This window comes from Culex pipiens, chromosome 3, assembly GCF_016801865.2.
Source record: "Culex pipiens pallens isolate TS chromosome 3, TS_CPP_V2, whole genome shotgun sequence".
NCBI lineage: Eukaryota > Metazoa > Arthropoda > Insecta > Diptera > Culicidae > Culex > Culex pipiens.
In genome coordinates, this window is record NC_068939.1 from 148,315,312 (window position 1) to 148,335,639 (window position 20,328).

At 33.0% G+C, this 20,328-nt stretch overlaps 1 protein-coding gene across 2 annotated transcripts in view; it reads right to left on the minus strand.

The window, feature by feature from the left end:
• Nucleotides 1–18,841, minus strand: part of LOC120432167 (protein neuralized) — a 76,480-nt gene extending 57,639 nt beyond the window's left edge. Inside the window, exon 1 of one of the 2 annotated variants that reach the window (XM_039597302.2) lies at nt 18,423–18,841. Coding sequence is in view for 1 of the 2 variants with exons in the window: in XM_039597303.2 (XP_039453237.1) it covers nt 18,423–18,447 (25 nt within the window). In the remaining variant the exon portion in view is untranslated. The remainder of the gene's footprint in view (nt 1–18,422) is intronic. The other variant, XM_039597303.2, reaches the window with a different exon arrangement.
• Nucleotides 18,842–20,328: the final 1,487 nt, after the last annotated feature.

The following is a 20,328-nucleotide window of genomic DNA, read 5'->3' on the forward strand; positions in this document are numbered from 1 at the left end:
GATTTTTTGATTTTTAAGTTTAAAAGTCAAATTTGAAGGTGAGCCCACGGTTTTTTTTTGTTCAAAATTTTTGTGAAAATAGCCTAAGATGTTACAAAAAGACTCACGAAAAATGCAGGATGGAGCAACTCACCTAAAAAATTACAAAAATCATTTACTAAAACTGTTTTTTTTTTTCAAAAGTGCCCTAAACATCAAAATTTACAAAAACCGAACACGAGAGTCGATTTTCCAGACAATTTTACTTGAAAGTCTCCATATTGACCATTGTCCTAAGTCCAATCCTTGAGAAGTTACAGCGGTTTTAAAAATAAAAATGTTGAAAAAATACGTTTTTTGATGGTTTTTGGCAATTTCTATATGACAGACTTGATTTTTCAGTCTCGAAAATATTTTTACCAGAAAGTTCGTCCAATTTCCCATAAGTTTGTCTTGGACCACATTTCAATTGGATGTATGGGCTTACAGATATAAGCTAATTTACTATCCAGGTGACTATACTACACTGAAAAAATATTATGTTTTCAGTTATGAACAATGTAATTAGCTTATATCAGTAAGCCCATACATCCAATTGAAATGTGGTCCAAGACAAACTTATGGGAAATTTGACGAGCTTTCCGGTAAAAATATTTTCGAGACTGAAAAATCAAGTCTGTCATATAGAAATTGCAAAAAACCATCAAAAAACGTATTTTTTCAACATTTTTATTTTTAAAACCGCTGTAACTTCACAAGGATTGGACTTTGGACAATGGTCAATATGGAGACTTTTATGTAAAATTGTCTGGAGAATCGACTCTCGTGTTCGGTTTTTGAAAATTTTGATGTTTAGAGCACTTTTGAAAAAAACAGTTTTAGTAAATGATTTTTGTATTTTTTTAGGTGAGTTGCTCCATCCTGCATTTTTCGTGAGTCTTTTTGTATCATCTTAGGCTTTTTTTCCAAAAATTTTGAACGAAAAAAATCGTGGGCTCACCTTCAAGTTTGACTTTTAAACTTAAAAATCAAAAAATCTCATGAAAGTGACTTGTTTTTTTCTTTCAGTGTATTTTTTTCGGAAAGCCCGTCAAATTTCCTACAAGTTTGTCTTTGACCACTTTTTGATACGATGCAACGACTTCAAGATACAGCAATATTTAAATTACGAAATACAAAAATATTTAAAACCCATACGCTCTTTTCAAATGTCATTATCGAGTTTAACTGGCTCCATATACACAAAAATGCCTAATATAAGCGTAGGATAACATGTCTACAAAGTTTCATTGAAATCGGAGAGGGTCGGGTACAACCGATTTCCTATTTGACATGGAATTGCTCTTATACTGTTTTTATTTTGTTGCTGTCACCTTTCTATTTTTTGTGTTTTTACAGTTTTTGATATAAACTTTAACCATTAGCTTTTAAGCAGCAGCAAAGTACGTTAAAACATAATCTGAAAAAAAAACTGCAAGCTTATTTTGACATCAAAAAAATATTGATAAAGTCAAATGAAACAAGTAAAATAATCAAATCCAAGTTTTCTGAAAATTTTAGAGTTCTCCTTTCCAATGTTTTTTGAAGATCGAAAATTAGTTGAAAAAATGTTTTTTGGTGAATTTTTAGTGGGGATGAGTCTCAGAGAATTATTTTTTTCCAGGAAAATTGAATTTTCCCTGTTTTTTTTTTGTAACTATGCTCTTACAATAAGTTCATGATTTGACTCGACAAACATATACATTGACTTAAAAGAGATTCAAATTTAAATGGGACTGGTTAAGTCGAAGAAAGTGAGATAACTAAAAAAATTGTATTGTTTAAAAAAAAAATAGGCAATATGTAAAATATTCTACTTAATATGAATGACTTTTCTTAAGAATCCTCAAATTTTTCAAATCTTTATGTTTGTTTTTAGGATTTTCAATTGATAACTTGTATTTATTACATTACATTGCAAATGATGGCTCACGGTGTGTCTGCAGCAAATTATTATAATTCGAGATACCCCTTCGTAGATTTATACGTAGAAATTTGTGTTTTACCGGCCTTAATTAGAATCTGTATAAATCAAAATATTTTTAACTGACCCAGCCTTAGAAGTGGATCAAGCTTAAAACAAATTTTTATTATAACAAATTTGTAGAAAAATTCTTACCATAAAAAGTTTAAGTTTTGATTGCCAAAGATGTTACATTTTAAAGATATCCATTTTTTAACGAATTCCGGGTGACCTTGATTATCTGGAATTAAATATGTCACTCAAAAATCAGCCATATTTAGATGGTTGTGTTAAAATTGGAATATCTTTTGACAATCAAAACGGATTTGGGAAATTCTCCACTAACTTACACAAAATCGGAAAAAGTTGCCCCGACTTCTCTTTGATTTGCTTGAAACCCAGAATGGTTATTTTTTCATTTAGAACACATTTTTTCATTTTAAAATGTCGTGTTTTTTGCTAAATGTGCAGAGTTATTTTTTAGAGTGTAACAATGTTCTGCAAAGTTGTAGAGCAGATTATTATAACACGGTTATTGCAGATTTGAAAAGTACGTTAAATTTCCCTTTAAATGACATGTCCAAAAAAAATTACAGTAGAGTAACGAAAAATGGCAGATTTTTGAGGCTTTTTTCGTATTTTTTTTTTCGATGAAAAAAACGTTATTAATGAATTCTGATTACGCCATCAAATCGGGCTTCCATATACTTAAAAGTCCCTTTGACACCAAATTTCCAAACCATCACCATTTCAAGCTGCAAATCATTGAAAAACACGTCTTTTTTCGAATGTTCTAAAATGGAAGGGGTCGTACCGCCCCTCCGTCACGAGAAATCAAAAAATTGAAGCTCGGAATCACCGAAAAAAATTACCCCGAAGAGGGGTCGGGGCATAACTGCTGTGTGAGCTTTTAAAAGGAATTATTTTCTTTACAAATCTGTAATAATAAATATGTTTTAACATCTATCTACCTATAAGGCCAAATCACTTAAATATCGACACAAAAAATAAAAAAACGCATTTTTTATTGATTAAATATTTGTATTTAAACAAATTTAGATTCAGGCCGGTAAAACAAAACTTTTTACGTTTAAATCTTTGATGTGGTATCTTGGTTTAAAATATTTTGCTCTAGCAACCCCGTGTATGACTAGATTTTCCATGATAAAACTCTAAATGTTAAATTCTTAGAGAAAATATGTTGTACGACACTAAAAATTGGAACTGTTGGACTGTTGCATTAGTTCATAAATTTAAGTAACTCTTCAAACCTCTAACCAAACAGCAGCTGCCTCTTCCCGACCATGAAATCCTTTTTTCTCCAGCCAGCATCCAGATCTAAAAACAAAGGCTTAGTTTCCACACTAAAACTCGTCTCCCGAACCAGCGTTGACATCTGTTCTTTGATGGACTCTGAAGCTAATTATTTTTGTTTTTCGAAACTTTCTTCCCTTCGATCCACCGTACCAAGAATACATATGAACTACAGGGTATATTACTGTTCGAAGTAGGTACCCCTGCGGTAAAGGAAAACGCGTAAGAAACCAGCTGAGGTAGGACAGAGGAGGGAGTGAGCAAAACAAATCAAGTGAAGCAGCTTGTGCCTTGGTTGTTTGTGTCTGCGCAGCGGAGGGTGGAGGATTCTGTTGTGGGACTAACCTTAAAATTTTGACAAGTTCGGAAATATTCGTTAAAGTTTACTAAATCAGAATTATGTCAAAATTCTGCCATAGTTGATGTATTTAAATCTGTAAAATATCACAAAGGGCATTTTTTATAAATTTTCCCCTAATCCCAACTTCAGTCTTCATACCCTAGCCACGGGACCCTCATGCAGCGTCGTCCCTCAGCGTGTGTCGGAGGGTGTAAACTTTTCAGCTGTTGTCTGCTGATAATGATTCTCCGAGCTTGTTTGAGGGATCGAACGAAACTGAGTCGGTCAGTCAGCCTGGTGTTTTTTTTTTTCTTAGCTTTTGCATATGCTGTCGATGGTCATCTCGGGGCTAATGTGGTCAGGACAACGTCGAATGCACATGGTGTTGTTGTTTCCCTTTCTGCTGGGACTCTGGACCTGATGGCCTCTACTGCTTCGAGAAGATGTAGGCGCAACGATAAATAAGTCTGATAATTTTTATCAGCTTCTTGGGGAGAGAAGAAAAGCAAAAAACTGCCTCGATGCACATGTCGCAAAATGTTGGCAAAGAGGACGAAGGGAAAAAATGTAATTAGTTTTAATATTTTTTATCAAAATATACAGTTAGGCCCATTTTCGCAGGAAAGCTGCTACCGTTTTTTTTTTTGCCTCGTCTTAAGTAGCTTTCTTTGTAGAGCTGATTCATTTTTTCCTCGAAAGGAAGCAAAAGTGCAATCGGAAGCGATGGAAACACGACACTGGAAGTGGTCTACAGATTTATGTTTTCCCTAGTCTGAGCTGTCACAACAGATGTAATGAGTTTTGCTTTCACACTTCCTTGCCAGTTGAAATGAATTTCGATTTCTAGTGAAGTAATACATATTTCAGAACATTTTTGTACTGTTTCAATTTTGAAATTATCTCAAAATTTATACTTAAAATATGCACGAATTTAATGCAAATTTCCTGTTATTCAAGAAATGCATCCAGCCCATTTCGTGCTGCGTTTTTATTGCGGTCTTTGTGTTTGCACTGACAGCAGCTGTAATTTTTCCTGCACTCATCACTTTTTTGTTGTTCTTGTTTAATTTTATAACGGCGTGTCGTGAGGCGGCATCCAAACACAACAAAAAATATATAAGTCAACCAGACCGCCGCGGCCCCACAGACAGGCGTGCGCGGCCAGTTCGAACGTGTCACAACTGTTTACACGCGTTTTTTTTTTGCTACTGCTGTTGCTGGCTGCTTCTGCAAATACGACGATACACATTTTAAAATCCATATTATGACCAAATGTGTGCGCCGGCTGCTGCTATTAGTTATGGGGGTATCCCCAGCAGCGAGGTTTTTTTTTTGTAGGGTTCTTCTTGGTATACAGTGAAAATACTGTTTCAAAACACTACTCAAATCAAATTTTCCCTTGTTCAACCTTTTTTAACTTTTTATGCATTCTACTAACTATCGTATATATAATAAGTATATCTTATAATTATTTTTAAAAGCAACCATTTGTTGTCAATATTTTAAAATCAAACAAACGCAAATTTACGGCTCCATTTGTTATTTTATAAAACAATGATCAAGCGTTTCTTACACGGAGAAAAAAACAGTTCCCAAAATCGTGAACAAGCATTCATGAAATACGGAACTACGAATAAAGTGTTCAAATTTCACTTTGTTCGTGGTTTCAAATTTCATGAACGCTTGTTCACGATTTTGGAACTGAGTTTTCTCCGTTTATGGTTAATTTATTTTGAATTTCCGTTACATTACAGAGGAGCCCAAAATTAAAGTGGAGCCCAAAATTGAATATTCAACTCTTTTTTTCAAATTATCTTCAAAATCAATTGTTCATACAAAAAAAACGAATCTTCTAAAACCACACTCTAAAAAAAACTCAAGCTTTTTTTCTGTAACAGGATAGGTTTTGAAATTTTGATAAAGTGCACCCTTTTCCGAGTAAACCGCTTATAATTAAAATTATGCGAAAAAAAACTTCTTTCAAATTAAAAAAAGTGCATCCTCTATCACCTTTGATAAAAATATTTAAAAACAGCTTTCTACAATTTGCTTTTTTTAACATTGATCGTTGAGCGTGGACAATCGTCAGACATTTAACGATTTTTTGTCATTTGTTTTACATTGAAATTTTAAAATTTGTTTTCTAATATTCAGGAAGTTTATATTTAAGTACTATGATGTGATAATCAGTCAAATTCATGATTTCACATTGAAAAGTATCTCAAAAACCTCCCCGGACAACGTTTTCATCGTAGTTACTTTTTTTTTCGAGATTTTTTATTATGTATTTTTTTATTTGGGTGTCACATTTTCCATCCATTCCCTTTTTTCAAATATGCCAAATTGATTTTTCTGTACCAGTCTCCAGACAAATTTGGGGGCTGTCTATACAAAATTTCTATGTAAATATTCGAAAATCTTTATCTCGAGAAGGATTTTTTTTGATCGATTTAGTGCCTTCGGCAAAGTTTTATTTTGTGATTTTACTATACATAAATTTTTTTGTCACAATACGGGGAATTAGTTGTTAGGCACACTGATTTATTAGGGTTTCTTTTGAAAATTATTGGTTTTGGAATCTTCTAAAACCACACTCTAAAAAAAACTTAAGTTTTTTTTCTGTAACAGGATAGGTTGTGAAATTTTGATAAAGAGAACCCTGTTCCGAGTAAACCGCTTATAATTAAAATTATGCGAAAAAAAAACTTCTTTCAAATTAAAAAAGGTGCATCCTCTATCACGTTTGATAAAAATATTTAAAAACAACTTTCTACAATTTGCTTTTTTTAACATTGATCGTTGAGCTATGGCTTTGCAAAGAATGAAGGTTATCCCGAGCAGACGGAAATAACGTGGGAATAACATTTTTTGATATTTGAAAATACTAGGCCAATAACATTTTATGTTATTTATAACAAGTTTTGTTATTCGCCGTTATGATTTTTTCGTTATTGGATTGTTATTGTAATAACAGACTAATAACATTTTGAGTTATACTTCGAACAAATCTTTGTTAATATTTTTTGTTATTTTAACAACTAATCCGATCATCCCAATAACAGTTGGAGTTATTTTTCCATAACAAAAAATGTTATTCAAAAGTTGATTTGGCTTTCAACCAAATACCAACCAATAACAAATTTTGTTATGATAACATAAACTGTTATTAAACTCTTATGCAAAAATGGATTTTGCAAGAATATTCCATAACACTTTTTGTTATTTTAACAGTATTTGTTATTGAAATGGAATGAATTTTGTTATTACCGTCTGCCCGGGTAAGAATAAATTTGTTTTTTATGTTTTACTAAATGAGCCCTTAATTTTCAATTTACGATATCTTGGAGACTATTGAACCGATTTTTAAATTATACCATATATTATGAAGATGAACGTAAAATGCATGCCATATATGCCTTTACATCCTCAAATAAATTAAAATGGTATAAGAATGTTAAATTTTAAGTTAAGTGGAAAATTTTCTCCTTTTTTCCCGTTTTTTTTTTAGGATTTTGACAAATTTCCGAACGTTTCCCGACTTTCCAGATTTCCTGACTAAAGTGGACTGGGCCGTCCCAAAAAATTAAAAGTGATCAAAACCTTGGTGCTTAATCCTAGAATCATAGTGTAGGATGTCAGGAATATTTTTCCCATAGAACATAAAATACCAAAAATGGATTACAACTCGCACTCTAATGGGATCGTCTAAACAGGAAAAATGTTTAATTTTGGAAGGTTGAAAATTTGGTTGGTTGAATATTACCTTTTTTGTAATTTTACCTAAAAATTCATCAACAACTGATGAAAATTCGGATCTGGTACGTTTCGCCGAATGTCGTTTCGCCGACGGTCATTTCGCCGAATGTCGTTTCGCCGAATGGTACGTTTCGCCGAAAGTCATTTCGCCGAATGGACGTTTCGCCGAATTGAATAAAAATTAACTTTTTTGTATAATTTATGCTATTTGTTTACTGCAGTGCCATCTTGTAATTCACTCATGCAAACTTGAGAAGGAGTGGCAAGATAATAATATAATAATTTAAAAAGTAAAGAACGTCTCATGTTTCAAAGAATGCAAAACTCACAGATATAATACAAATAATTTGCTTAAAAAATGAAGAATGTAAAAACTATCAGAATTTTTTCTAAATGCTACGCTAAAAAAATTGCTCATGATTGAAAGTTTGCAAAACCTAAATTAAGAATGCAAAAACTAACAGCAATTTTGCAAAATGTTGTGCTGAAAACCAAAAGAACTGCTCATGTTTGAAAGAATGCAAAAACTCCCAAAAATTATACAAATAAATTGCTTGAAAAACAAAGAATGCAAAAACAAACAGAAATAATCTAAATAATAAGCAGCCAATTAAAAGAACTGCTCATGTTTGAAAGAATGCAAAAACTCACAGAAATAATTTAAAAAAATATGCTTAAATACAAAGAATGCAAAAACTAACAAAAAATACCAAAATGTTATGCAAAAAATCAAAAGAACTGCTTATGTTTGAAAGAATGCAAAAACTCATAAAAATTATACAAATAATTTGCTTAAAAAAAAACAAAGAATTCATAAACTCATCGAAATATTTGAAAAGTATGCCAAAAATATAGAATGCAAAAACTAACAGCAATTTTGCAAAATGTTGTGCTGAAAACCAAAAGAACTGCTCATGTTTGAAAGAATGCGAAAACTCCCAAAAATTATATAAATAATTTGCTTGAAAAACAAAGAATGCAAAAACAAACAGAAATAATTTAAATTATAAGCAGAAAATAAAAAAAAACTGTTCATGTTTGAAAGAATGCAAATTTGTGTCCATTTAATATATTTATTTTACGATTATTTGTCAATTCGGCGAAACGTCCCATTCGGCGAAACGTCCCATGCGGCGAAACGACATTCGGCGAAATGACCTTCGGCGAAATGACCGTCGGCGAAACGACATTCGGCGAAATGTCCCACACCCGAAAATTCATCAGTTCCTGACTTAATATTACACTTTTTTTGACACAAAATCATTCCCTGATGAATACTACAACATTTTTGTTTTCTGTGTAGTGCTGCCCCTGAACAAGTTCCTGTACACATATGGTGTATAAAAGCTTGTATTAGGGCATGGCAGGACACTTTAGGGAGAAAAAACATGTATTTATGAGTGAATAATTTCAAAAATCACTCCGCAAAATGAGCCACAAATTGTTGCATCCAGAACTATCGCTTGCAACTAGTAGGAAATCTCACGGAGAATATTTTTGTCCACACAGAAAAAAAATGATGGAAATATTCATCAGGAAATAATGACAGATTTTGTGTCGATAAAAATGTGTAATATTACATCAATAAATGATGAATTTTCATCAGTTTCTGGTTAATTTTCATCAGGTTCACATTTTCACCCATTTTTTTGGTAATATAACTCAAAAAAGAGGTAAATATTCAACCTTCCAAATTTTTAACATTCCAAATTCATTTGCACATTTGCTCCAATGTTGTAACTCAAGAAGGCATATATTTGGACTCTCTCAAAAATGATATTTTTTAATAACATTTCATGTAATCAACTTTTGATTTTCTCACACCCTGTTATATTTTATAAATTAACACAAATTAACTGACTGACTTTTTTTAACTAGATATCTGCGAATTCAAGGGAAAAGACAGGTTTTTTTTTGTCTTTTCCGAATTGCAGTTTAAATCCAATCAGTAACAAAGAGTGTTTTGGATTCTGGAGACTACTGTTGGCAAATGGGGCAAAAACGTTGACACACGCGAAGTTTCGCGTGTTGCCACCAACTATTTATTAGCGCAAAGCAAAAAAAAATAACTTTCCGCCAAGCCAAGCCACGCGTGTGTTCTTAATCAAGTACCAACAGTGTGACGCTATGTTGTGTGCACATTTTTCCTTTCTTGATGGGGGAAAACGTCAGTCCCTTCATCTTTTTTCCAAACTGTTGCATGCCCTCATCGTCGTCGTCGAAATCGCCCAAAACACCGGGCCAATTTGTCGCTCCATGAATGGACGAGCCCTCATGAATAGTTAATTATTGCCCCGTTTTTACCCCCTTATTCCCAGATATTAATGGCCTACGTCCGTCCCGGCAGCTTGTCACAGGAAATGCCATTACAAAAACCGGTAACGCATCATGGCGCAACAGGCCAACGCCGCCTTCGGAACAATTTAATTTTTTTTCGAGGGTTGATTTGACTGGTTCCGGACACGTGCTGTAATTAATTTATATACGTCCGCCGTGGTTTATTAGCGCCAGTGACGCCCGCCAAAGGCGCGATTTTCGGTGTCGAAGCCCACGAGACGAAGGCGCCACGTGCCGGTACGAGCGGTTGAATGAATTGTTTGTTAATCAAGTCAAAACGCTGTCAACGCGTTTTATTGTTCTCGTTTGGAATTGGGCATAATTGAAAGTTATTAGTTTTAGGGTATTGGATCGGATTAGAGCGTCCAATGTTCACTCCCGAAAAAAATATTCCCGGGATTTTCAAAAAAATATTTTCCGTTTCCCTGGAAATTTATAAATCTCCAGGGAATTCCAGAAATTCAAGTGAAAGTAAATATTTTCTTAACTTTTTGGAACCAAGTTTTTGAAAAAAATGGGAGACTGATTGTGGAATGCTGTAAATTTATCGTTTAATTTAAATCATGTTATTTCTCTACGAAAAACTTTAATGCATAGTTAATTATAAACCTGAATAGCATGTGATTTTTCACGGCAAAAAATAATTAATCAATCACCAATCACAAAACATTGGAATTACACGGTACTCTAAAATATGCTTAAAATAAACGTAAAAACATTTCATTTCAGCATTATTATGTACAGAAAAATATCAGTAGTTAGTAGTAGCAGTAGTTCAACATAGAAAATAAAAACCCCTGACACAAATCATTTTTTGAAAAAATGTTACTGGTTCAATTTTGTGACATTTTGCAGAATTGGCCTCAGCTGAATTTATGATTTGGCTATTTCAATGTTACTAAGATTTTAGAAATTTAATTTGCTCAAATGAATATCTTACATTTTTATATTTTTGATTGATTTAGGTTAAAACAGATTTAGATCAACTTAATTAGTGAATCGATTTCCAAATTTGAAGCTTTTAAATGCTTTAAAACTGCTGTCCCTATTCAGACTGTAGTCCCGATTCGCCCCAATTGACGGTTTTCATCAATAGTAGAAATAGTAATTGATGTGTAATATTTTTTTGTTTGTTTTCGTAAATTTCAACAAAAGGGAAATTTGAATATTTTAACAAAAGTTTAGGCTAAATTTCATTAATTGCAGTTTATACATTTAATGATTATACCAGATAATTATAACTAATGGCACCCCGATAATTATAACTAATGGCAACCCCGGGAAATTGGACGATCGGATATCTTAGTATGGCTTGGTATGATTTACATTGTAAAAAAATGTATTTTTTATTGTAAAACTGAAAATCACAAAAGAATTCTTAGTTTTTTTTAGTTCAACCCCAATCACTTTCATTGTTTCTCCTTTTTAAGACCTCTTCCAGGTGTGCATCTGCACCATCTTGGCATCATCTTCGTCTATTACAAAACTCCGTCTATACAAAACTCATTAGATCCCAGTCTCACCCAACCTGTGTGAATGTCGCAAAAGGACCTCAAACCAAACAATGCCCCGGGTCCTTCACAGGACGGGGGATCCATTGTCAACGATTTGGCTACGCTACCGCCCTGTCCTTCCACCAGGACCAGATGTGAACCAGCCCAGCAATCCCAAAGACCAAAACAAACCTCGGCGAGGTATCTTCGCGGGTCCTTTGGTCCGCCTCGTAATCAACCGTGCGGGTCCAAACGAAGCGCGACGCAATCGATTTTGCGCATTATTTGGCATGCTTCCAAATGCAAAATGCGAGTCCTTTTTTCGCGTTGCTCACTTGCAGTCCCGTGTGGGAACATTTTTCATTTCAAAGCCCGTTGTTTAGAGTCCCTTCTTTTTTTCCCCGATTTCTTTCTGAGACGAGTTGAACTCATTTTCGGGGTGTCGAAGCAGCTGTTCGGGTTCGATTTTCGGAGGGATGCTGGCTTGAAGAAATGAAGAAGGGTGGTCGAAACAAAAAGTAGTCTTTTTTCTTGCTTCAAGTTTGGTGCAGGAATACGTTTAGCAGATTGCGTAGGTAAATCGATTCTCCAAATGTATAAAGTTTTTTTTTCGTTTATGTCTAATTGTGTCCCGGGAAGAAACTGGAGACTGACATAAGGGGAGAGAGAGCGAACACGAGAACAAACATATGTCCTGCGCTTTTTCTTCGGACGGATCGACCCCGGGACCTTGCGGATTCTCAAGTGTGCACGCGACTAGATGCAGTTTCTTTTTTGGAAGGTTAAGGTGCCCTTGTAAAGTGTAACATGTGTGCACTATGCGTGCCTCAGGAAATTTTTGTAAGACATTGTATGGATAGCTGGATGTCGGGATGCTGCAAGTTGAAAATTTAATTAGGTAGGTTTGAAAAAACAACATTCAGTTTATTTAGCACTGATTGACTTGGTCACAGGATTCGTAGAAAAAAAAAACATTGCCGGCATAATTATGACGTCTATAAGAAAAACCAAATTGTGGTATTACTTGGGCAACTTTATTTTGTATTCCCGCGCCATCGATTTTGATATAATTTCATGGCAACCCAAGATCACATTTTAATTGCTGTCATTTGCTCAAGTAACACCATCACGGGTCCCCCAGAGACCGTTATTATGAAAAAAAAATTTCCACCCAAACCAACGATTAGACATGGTTCCTGGGACCATTCTGCACCTCTGGGCCGAGTTTCAAAATATTTGCCGGCAGAAATTTCGAATACGGTCAGTTTTAGTGTTTTCAGTAGAAATTAAGGAGAAATCACATGTGAAATGCGCAGGAAATGATCAAAATTTCAATGTTTCAACACCAAAACATTACTAGTCATGGTTTTAAATTGTATTAACATGTAACAGAATGATATAAAAACGATTTACAGCTCTGACTTAGCCGGATTAAGCCTAAGTCAAGTGACTTAAATACATTATTTACAAGTTTATACCTTAATATTTAAAAACACTCCTGCATCAGAGAATTTTAAGTCAAGTAAAACTAAATTGCACAAAAATAACTTAAAATGGGGTGACTTTGAGCCAAGGGGTGACATTGTACCAAATTTTACGATTTTATAATAGCCAGATAGCTTAACAACAAGCTCGATAAGCTTGAATTGCAAAGTATAATCGTTGCAAATATTGTTCGTAGATTATGTTGTCCTCTGCCATAAAAAGTTCAATAAGTACGCAACACTAAAAAATAGATAAAGCTTTAGTTTCACAAGCCTTACAGTTTGACCCCGACAAGAGTTTTAGGACACAAGTCACATTGAAAACTTACATCGCCTGTACATACTTGACTATACCGGGTTCGGTGGTAGAGTGTTAAACGTGGTTGCCTCTAACCCAGTTAGGCTGGTAATGTTGTAGAGCGATCATTTTGATTTGATTTGATTATTTTCATGTTTTCATAAGATATGCCAAGCTTGTTAAAAGATGGATTGTGTTTTCACATTGGGCAGAAGTAGGATTTTTTTTGTTGAATACATTATTAGTGAACGTTCTTGATTATCAACAATATGTTCTATTGAATTCTAACTATGAGTGTTTCAACATAAATTTAATCAATTATAAAATGTTATTTTATGACGATAACTGCAATATTTGAAAATAATTGGTTGGTTTGAAATATTAATCCTGTGGGAAGTTGTATCATTAAACATTTGCTAAGTATAGTCATTACACATGACAACAAAAATATATGAGCTAAATGATAGCTGGAGTACTCTCCGGATTTCATTCGTAAGGTTGAAATTTGTAAGCGATTTAAAACAAAAAAGAACAATTTTATTCTAATTGCAATGTCACAAACTTGCCACGACAAAATTTCAGTAGGAATTGATTCAGCACTGAAAAATGTGAGCATAATTTTCAAATTTGGAGGATTCCAGGAGATTTCAAATTTATTTTAATTAAATCAATTTTAAATCAACACGCTTTATTCAAACAGAATAAGCAGATTTGCGTAGCAATATCATCAAATTGCTTTGGGGGAACATAAATAAACCAAATTAATCCGTCTACAAATAAATAAATTAACATAAAATTCAAGCTTATCAAAGCAATCTTTATGAGTTTATTGGTACAATGTCACCCCTTGGCTCAAAGTAACACCATTTTAAGTTATTTTTGTGCAATTTTGTTTTCCTTGACTTAAAATTCTTTGATGCAGGAGTGTTTTTAAATATTAAGGTATAAACTTGTAAATAATGTACTTAAGTCACTGACTTAGGCTTAATCCGGCTAAGTCAAAGCTTTAAATCGTGTTTATATCGTTCTGCTACATGTTAATACAATTTAAAACCATGACTAGTAATGTTTTGGTGTTGAAACATTGAAATTTTGATCATTTCCTACGCATTTCACATGTGTTTTCTCCTTAATTTCTACTGAAAACACTAAAACTGACCGTATTCGAAATTTCTGCCGGCAAATATTTTGAAACTCGGCCCAGAGGTGCAGAATGGTCCCAGGAACCATGTCCAATCATTGGTTTGGGTGGAAATTTTTTTTTCATAATAACGGTCTGTGGGGGACCCGTGACCATAATTTGATATTTTCATGCCGTTTTTTTCTGTGCCCACAAGTTCATTTCTAGGCCAGTGAAAATTTAAAAAAATGCGGAAACGATATCACAAAATTCCTTCTGCAACAGAAAAATCTACTCACCTAATGATTCCAGACCGAGCCACGTAGCCCAGTGGTAACGCTTCCGCCTCGTAAGCGGTAGATCGGGGTTCAAATCCCGGCTCGGACCAACACAACTGGTGATCTTTTCCCTTCTGGAATCGATTGCTTAGTAAAGGGAAGGTAGTGTATCGTCACAAACTGGACCTTATCACGACACCTTAGGGAGGCGACCTATGGAATGTTAACATTAAGTTGAGAATGAAACTGCCACTGAATCCGCTTTGTAAATGCCGGCCCCGATACTCTTCAAGGGTGTTCCCCTCAGGAACTGGGAAAGATTTACTTTTTTTTAATGATTCCAAGTTGTTCTCAGTGATATTTTTCGCCACATCGATACATCTGTCATTGATAATCGGAAACGGCATTTGTTTCAAATTCTTTATGGAGCAAGCTTTTGCTAAATGCTGAGATTGAAAAAAATGTTATTATAATGAAATTTGGTATCCCGACTTTCAAGATGTTCAAAATTTAAAAACAAATCTTAGAAGGTATATCAAAATTAGTTTTTCCGATGAAAACTGATCGAGATCGCAAATTTAAGTGGAAATTCAATTTCCCGAAAATGATGTAATTTTGAAGCTTTGGTGTCGTCTAATTTCCCGTCCCGGGAATTCCCGGGATCTCCAGAAAGAAATATATTTCCCGTTCCCGGGAAATTTGTAAATTTCCCGGGAATTCCCGAAATTCAAGCGGAAGTATTTTCCAAACTTTTTGGCACAAATGTTTACAATCTACTACCCTCTGATGTTGAATTTCTGGCTTGCAATTTCAATTATTATATTTTTAGTTCGAGTTGAGGGACAAAAACTTCGAAAAAATATTTGCATAGGCCTTATTTGTTTGGCAGCATAAAATTAAAATATTCTATTTTATTTTTGGTAATCTTTTTTGTTGTTGTATCATTTGAAAATAAGATATTACTCCTTCCGACGAAGATCAAATTGAGATTTTTTAACAATCTTGTTAACCGTGACCAAATTAGAAGACAATTTAATCATAAAATTTTACGAAGAGTGTTCTGCAAGAAGAATTTGTTTAATAGTATGTATTCGAGAAATTACACTGGAGCTACCAAGGGCATAAGAGGGTTAAATAATATAACCATATAACATTTAATTTAAACCACTTTTTGCACTATGGAAATTCTTTTAAGCTAAGTCATTAATTACGCTGAACATCATGTAAAAAACCCGTATCATAAAACCTTAAAAACATAATTTAAAACATATTTCAAAAACTCGCTACAAATATTTGAAAACTTTGAGTTGTGATTTCATTAAATAGTGTTTCAAGTAAAAAATCGCGATTTATAGGGTGCATTCAATTATTATCTATAGGTTCATAAGCTAAAACCAGTAAGACTTGATCGGAACAAAGTTATTTGTCATGAATAATACAATTTCTGCATGATTTTTTCTTTATTATTATCTGAACATTGTTCTTAAACAAATTCTGTCGAATTGGTAACAGAGACAGATTTAAAAGCAATTCCAAACACTTTGACTTAAAAAATGTTACTTCTCAACCAAAAATACGAATGATATTTTTTTGATTTGGTATGTACGATTTGAAAGACATCATATAAAATTGAAGAAAGATTATGTATTTTCTTAGAGTTATATGATTTTTTACATGCAGTCATGCCATTAAAAATACAATCAAAAGATTTGACCATTAAAGTCGCTGTTCTACACGGTTTTGTTGCAAAATATTAACCAGAATCAGGATCAGAAAATTTTTCGAAAAATTTCAAATTTCCCAGGAATTTCCGGGATTTCCCGAGAAATTTCCTGAAAATTTCCCATTTCCCGGGAATTTTATAACTCCGGGAAATTGGACGCTCTAGTGTCTTTAAAAGAGTGGTTGCAAATGGTAAGGGATAACTTTTTGCTTGGTTGAAAATGTTGGTCGTTCCGATAAGGGTGTTTTAGAAAAAAATAACTTTGCAGGACATTTTTTTGGGATTTTATTTCACTTCTAAAAGGTTGTTGATGCTGATCCAAGCTTCTTTGTCGAAAACGCAAAAAAATATCTCGTGATCTACACCTTCTACGAGCAATTCTAGGCTGATGAAAATATTTTCCAAAGTTTTTGTAATTTAAAATGTCTAATTTTCAAGGGAAAAGTGTTTGGACCACCCTAACAAAATTTGAAAACTGTCCAACTAGATGTTTTTCCATGTAACTTTGACTGCTGAATCTGAAACTGCACTCAGAATTGGGCCAAAGTGTCAATTTTTGATAATATTTTAAGTTTCTACATACAAAAAAAAATCATATAGATTGGATCCTCATTGAATTGCAGAAAAAGCTTCCCCGAAGACACCAAATTTTATAGGATTTTTTCCCGCAAAGTTATTAGCTTTCAAAAATTACCATTTTGGAGCGGACAGGGAGCGTGAGGTAAAAATATAATTCCTTCTTGGTAGCCCCTTCACAGCTGTTGCGTTAAACTGGCTTTTCGAATGTCATTTTGATGCAAAATTAATGAACTTGTCAAAAGTGGTCAACAATTTTCTATAGGTTCAAAGGAATTTGTTTAAAGTGTTATGCCACGAAAATAGCAAAAAAAAATCTTTCAAATCTCGACATTTTTTTAATGTCAATATCAAAATAATGCCAAAACCGATATAATACCAACACGGCTAAAACAGCTGATGAAAAAATGTTCTTCCTCAGTTTACTTTAACCTGAAAAATAAATATATATATATATATAACTAAAAGGAAAACATTTACCAATATTACAAAACCTATGTAAATCTTTCTCAGGAAGAGTGGCTCAGAAAAGATATTTTATAAAAAAAAAGCTTTTAAGGATGGACAATTTTTCACAAGGGAAAAGTTGATCCGAGTCACGGATTTTACATCCGACAAACTGCTTATGAGGCGGAAGCGTTACCGCTAGGCTGCATCAGCTTATGTAGTTCAATATCTATAAAGAAATTCCCCGATATTTTTTGCCCACGAAGGTAAGTTTTAAAAAGAATAATCAAAATAAAAATCGTTCACAAAAAAAAATTCCTGTGCACACTCGTATGCAACATTAGAGCATGTTGTAACGAAAAAGCGCTGCAACGTTATTTCAAATTCACATTGCGTTTAAAGACAAGGCCTAATCTAATACTTTTTAAAATTTTCACCTGGATTTTTTTTCTTCTTGTAACGCATCTTTACGATGTCCTAGCCCAGATTTCTTAGAAAACAACCTGTCTCGAGGCAAAAAAAGATCATTCTCCTCTATTGCAAGGTGCATCATCCCAAAAAAGTGATCCCAAAATTTATGTTCTTCCTCAAAAGTTACTTTTTCCCATCCAATCGCACCGCACCAGGCAGCTCATCCCACAGATGAAAATGCACTTGTTTCATCAAATCGCTTTTTTTCTACCAATTTCCTTGTCCGTTTTCTCCACATCCTTGCTGGCTGGGTTGGCTGACTGCAACCTGCCACTCTAATCGAAGGGCCATTACGACAGGTGTAAAGCACACAAACAGCAAGAGGAGAGAAAGGAGAAAAAAGGGCTCTCGTCGAGCAATGCAACGAAGATGTTGACTTCTTCAACAAGGGGGCAACTCTTGGCGATGATTGGCCTGTGAGAATTCTTAAAGTCAGCAATAGTAATTCCACGCAGGAACCAATCGATTAGGACTTCCGGCTGCTGGAGGCCGGAACTGCAATTCCGGTAGGTTTTGGCGGATATCGATCGATTATTTTGGGGGTGGTTTTTGGCAGGATGTGTTAGGCACCGGAAATTGAAGTTGGCAACAGAATTGCATTGTCCTGGACTTGCAAGGTTGTTGACCCCTGCTTGACCCTTATTCCAATAAACTATGTATTAACAATTCCTGTTAGAGTAATCACTCCGATGATAAGGTTTGTTTACGTAGTAGTCCGACGCTGGACCGCGTTATTATGTAAGGATGTTTTCAGAAAAGGATTCCCATCAATTTGAAGCACGTCTTATTACTTTTACTACTCACCAGAACCGCTAATTGTTTGTCCCATGCCACTGCTCGCGCAAAGGTTAGTCCCCGGCAAATCCGCAGGCCAGTCAAATCCAATAGGAAATTCGCCCCTTTTTCCGCCTCACCGCCAGCAGCCACTGAAGGAATGTTTCCTCCCCACCTCACTAAACAGCACCGATTCCACTCAGAACACCCGAGCAATGTTATTCCACACCCGACACAGCTTTTTTCGATTTTAACTCGATTCACTTCACTATTGAAACAAGCAGGAACCGATCGCGAAACACTAAAACCGATGACCGCAAAAGTCTCCGGGTTTTCCGACAACGATCCGCGTTTTGTTGATTTTACTGGGCATTGCAAAAAAAAAAGTTTGCGCAAAAAAATTCCAGTTAGATCGGACTCAGTGCGGAACCGTCACAATTTTTGCACTGCGCGGCTGTCAACGAACTTTTAGTTTGTTTGTTTTCCTTTCTGCACTCTCGTTTCCAGCGTGAGGGCAGTGTTGCCGACCGCAGGGCGTGCGATGTTTAAGTAACAATGAAATTTAAATTCTTAAATTCTTAAATTCTTAAATTCTTTAATTCTTAAATTCTTAAATTCTTAAATTCTTAAATTCTTAAATTCTTGAATTCTTAAATTCTTAAATTCTTAAATTCTTAAATTCTTAAATTCTTAAATTCTTAAATTCTTAAATTCTTAAATTCTTAAATTCCTAAATTCTTAAATTCTTAAATTTTTAAATTCTCAAATTCTTAAATTCTTAAATTCTTAAATTCTTAAATTCTTTAATTCTTAAATTCTTAAATTCTTAAATTCTTAAATTCTTAAATTCTTAAATTCTTAAATTCTTAAATTCTTAAATTCTTAAATTCTTAAATTCTTAAATTCTTAAATTCTTAAATTCTTAAATTCTTAAATTCTTAAATTCTTAAATTCTTAAATTCTTAAATTCTTAAATTCTTAAATTCTTAAATTCTTAAATTCTTAAATTCTTAAATTCTTAAATTCTTAAATTCTTAAATTCTTAAATTCTTAAATTCTTAAATTCTTAAATTCTTAAATTCTTAAATTCTTAAATTCTTAAATTCTTAAATTCTTAAATTCTTAAATTCTTAAATTCTTAAATTCTTAAATTCTTAAATTCTTAAATTCTTAAATTCTTAAATTCTTGAATTCTTAAATTCTTAAATTCTTAAATTCTTAAATTCTTAAATTCTTAAATTCTTAAATTCTTAAATTCTTAAATTCTTAAATTCTTAAATTCTTAAATTCTTAAATTCTTAAAATCTTAAATTCTTAAATTCTTAAATTCTTAAATTCTTAAATTCTTAAATTCTTAAATTCTTAAATTCTTAAATTCTTAAATTCTTAAATTCTTAAATTCTTAAATTCTTAAATTCTTAAATTCTTAAATTCTTAAATTCTTAAATTCTTAAATTCTTAAATTCTTAAATTCTTAAATTCTTAAATTCTTAAATTCTTAAATTCTTAAATTCTTAAATTCTTAAATTCTTAAATTCATAAATTCTTAAATTCTTAAATTCTTAAATTCTTAAATTCTTAAATTCTTAAATTCTTAAATTCTTAAATTCTTAAATTCTTAAATTCTTAAATTCTTAAATTCTTAAATTCTTAAATTCTTAAATTCTTAAATTCTTAAATTCTTAATTTCTTAATTCTTAAATTCTTAAATTCTTAAATTCTTAAATTCTTAAATTCTTAAATTCTTAAATTCTTAAATTCTTAAATTCTTAAATTCTTAAATTCTTAAATTCTTAATTTCTTAATTTCTTAATTTCTTAATTCTTAAATTCTTAAATTCTTAAATTCTTAAATTCTTAAACTCTTAAATTCTTAAATTCTTAAATTCTTAAATTCTTAAATTCTTAAATTCTTAAATTCTTAAATTCTTAAATTC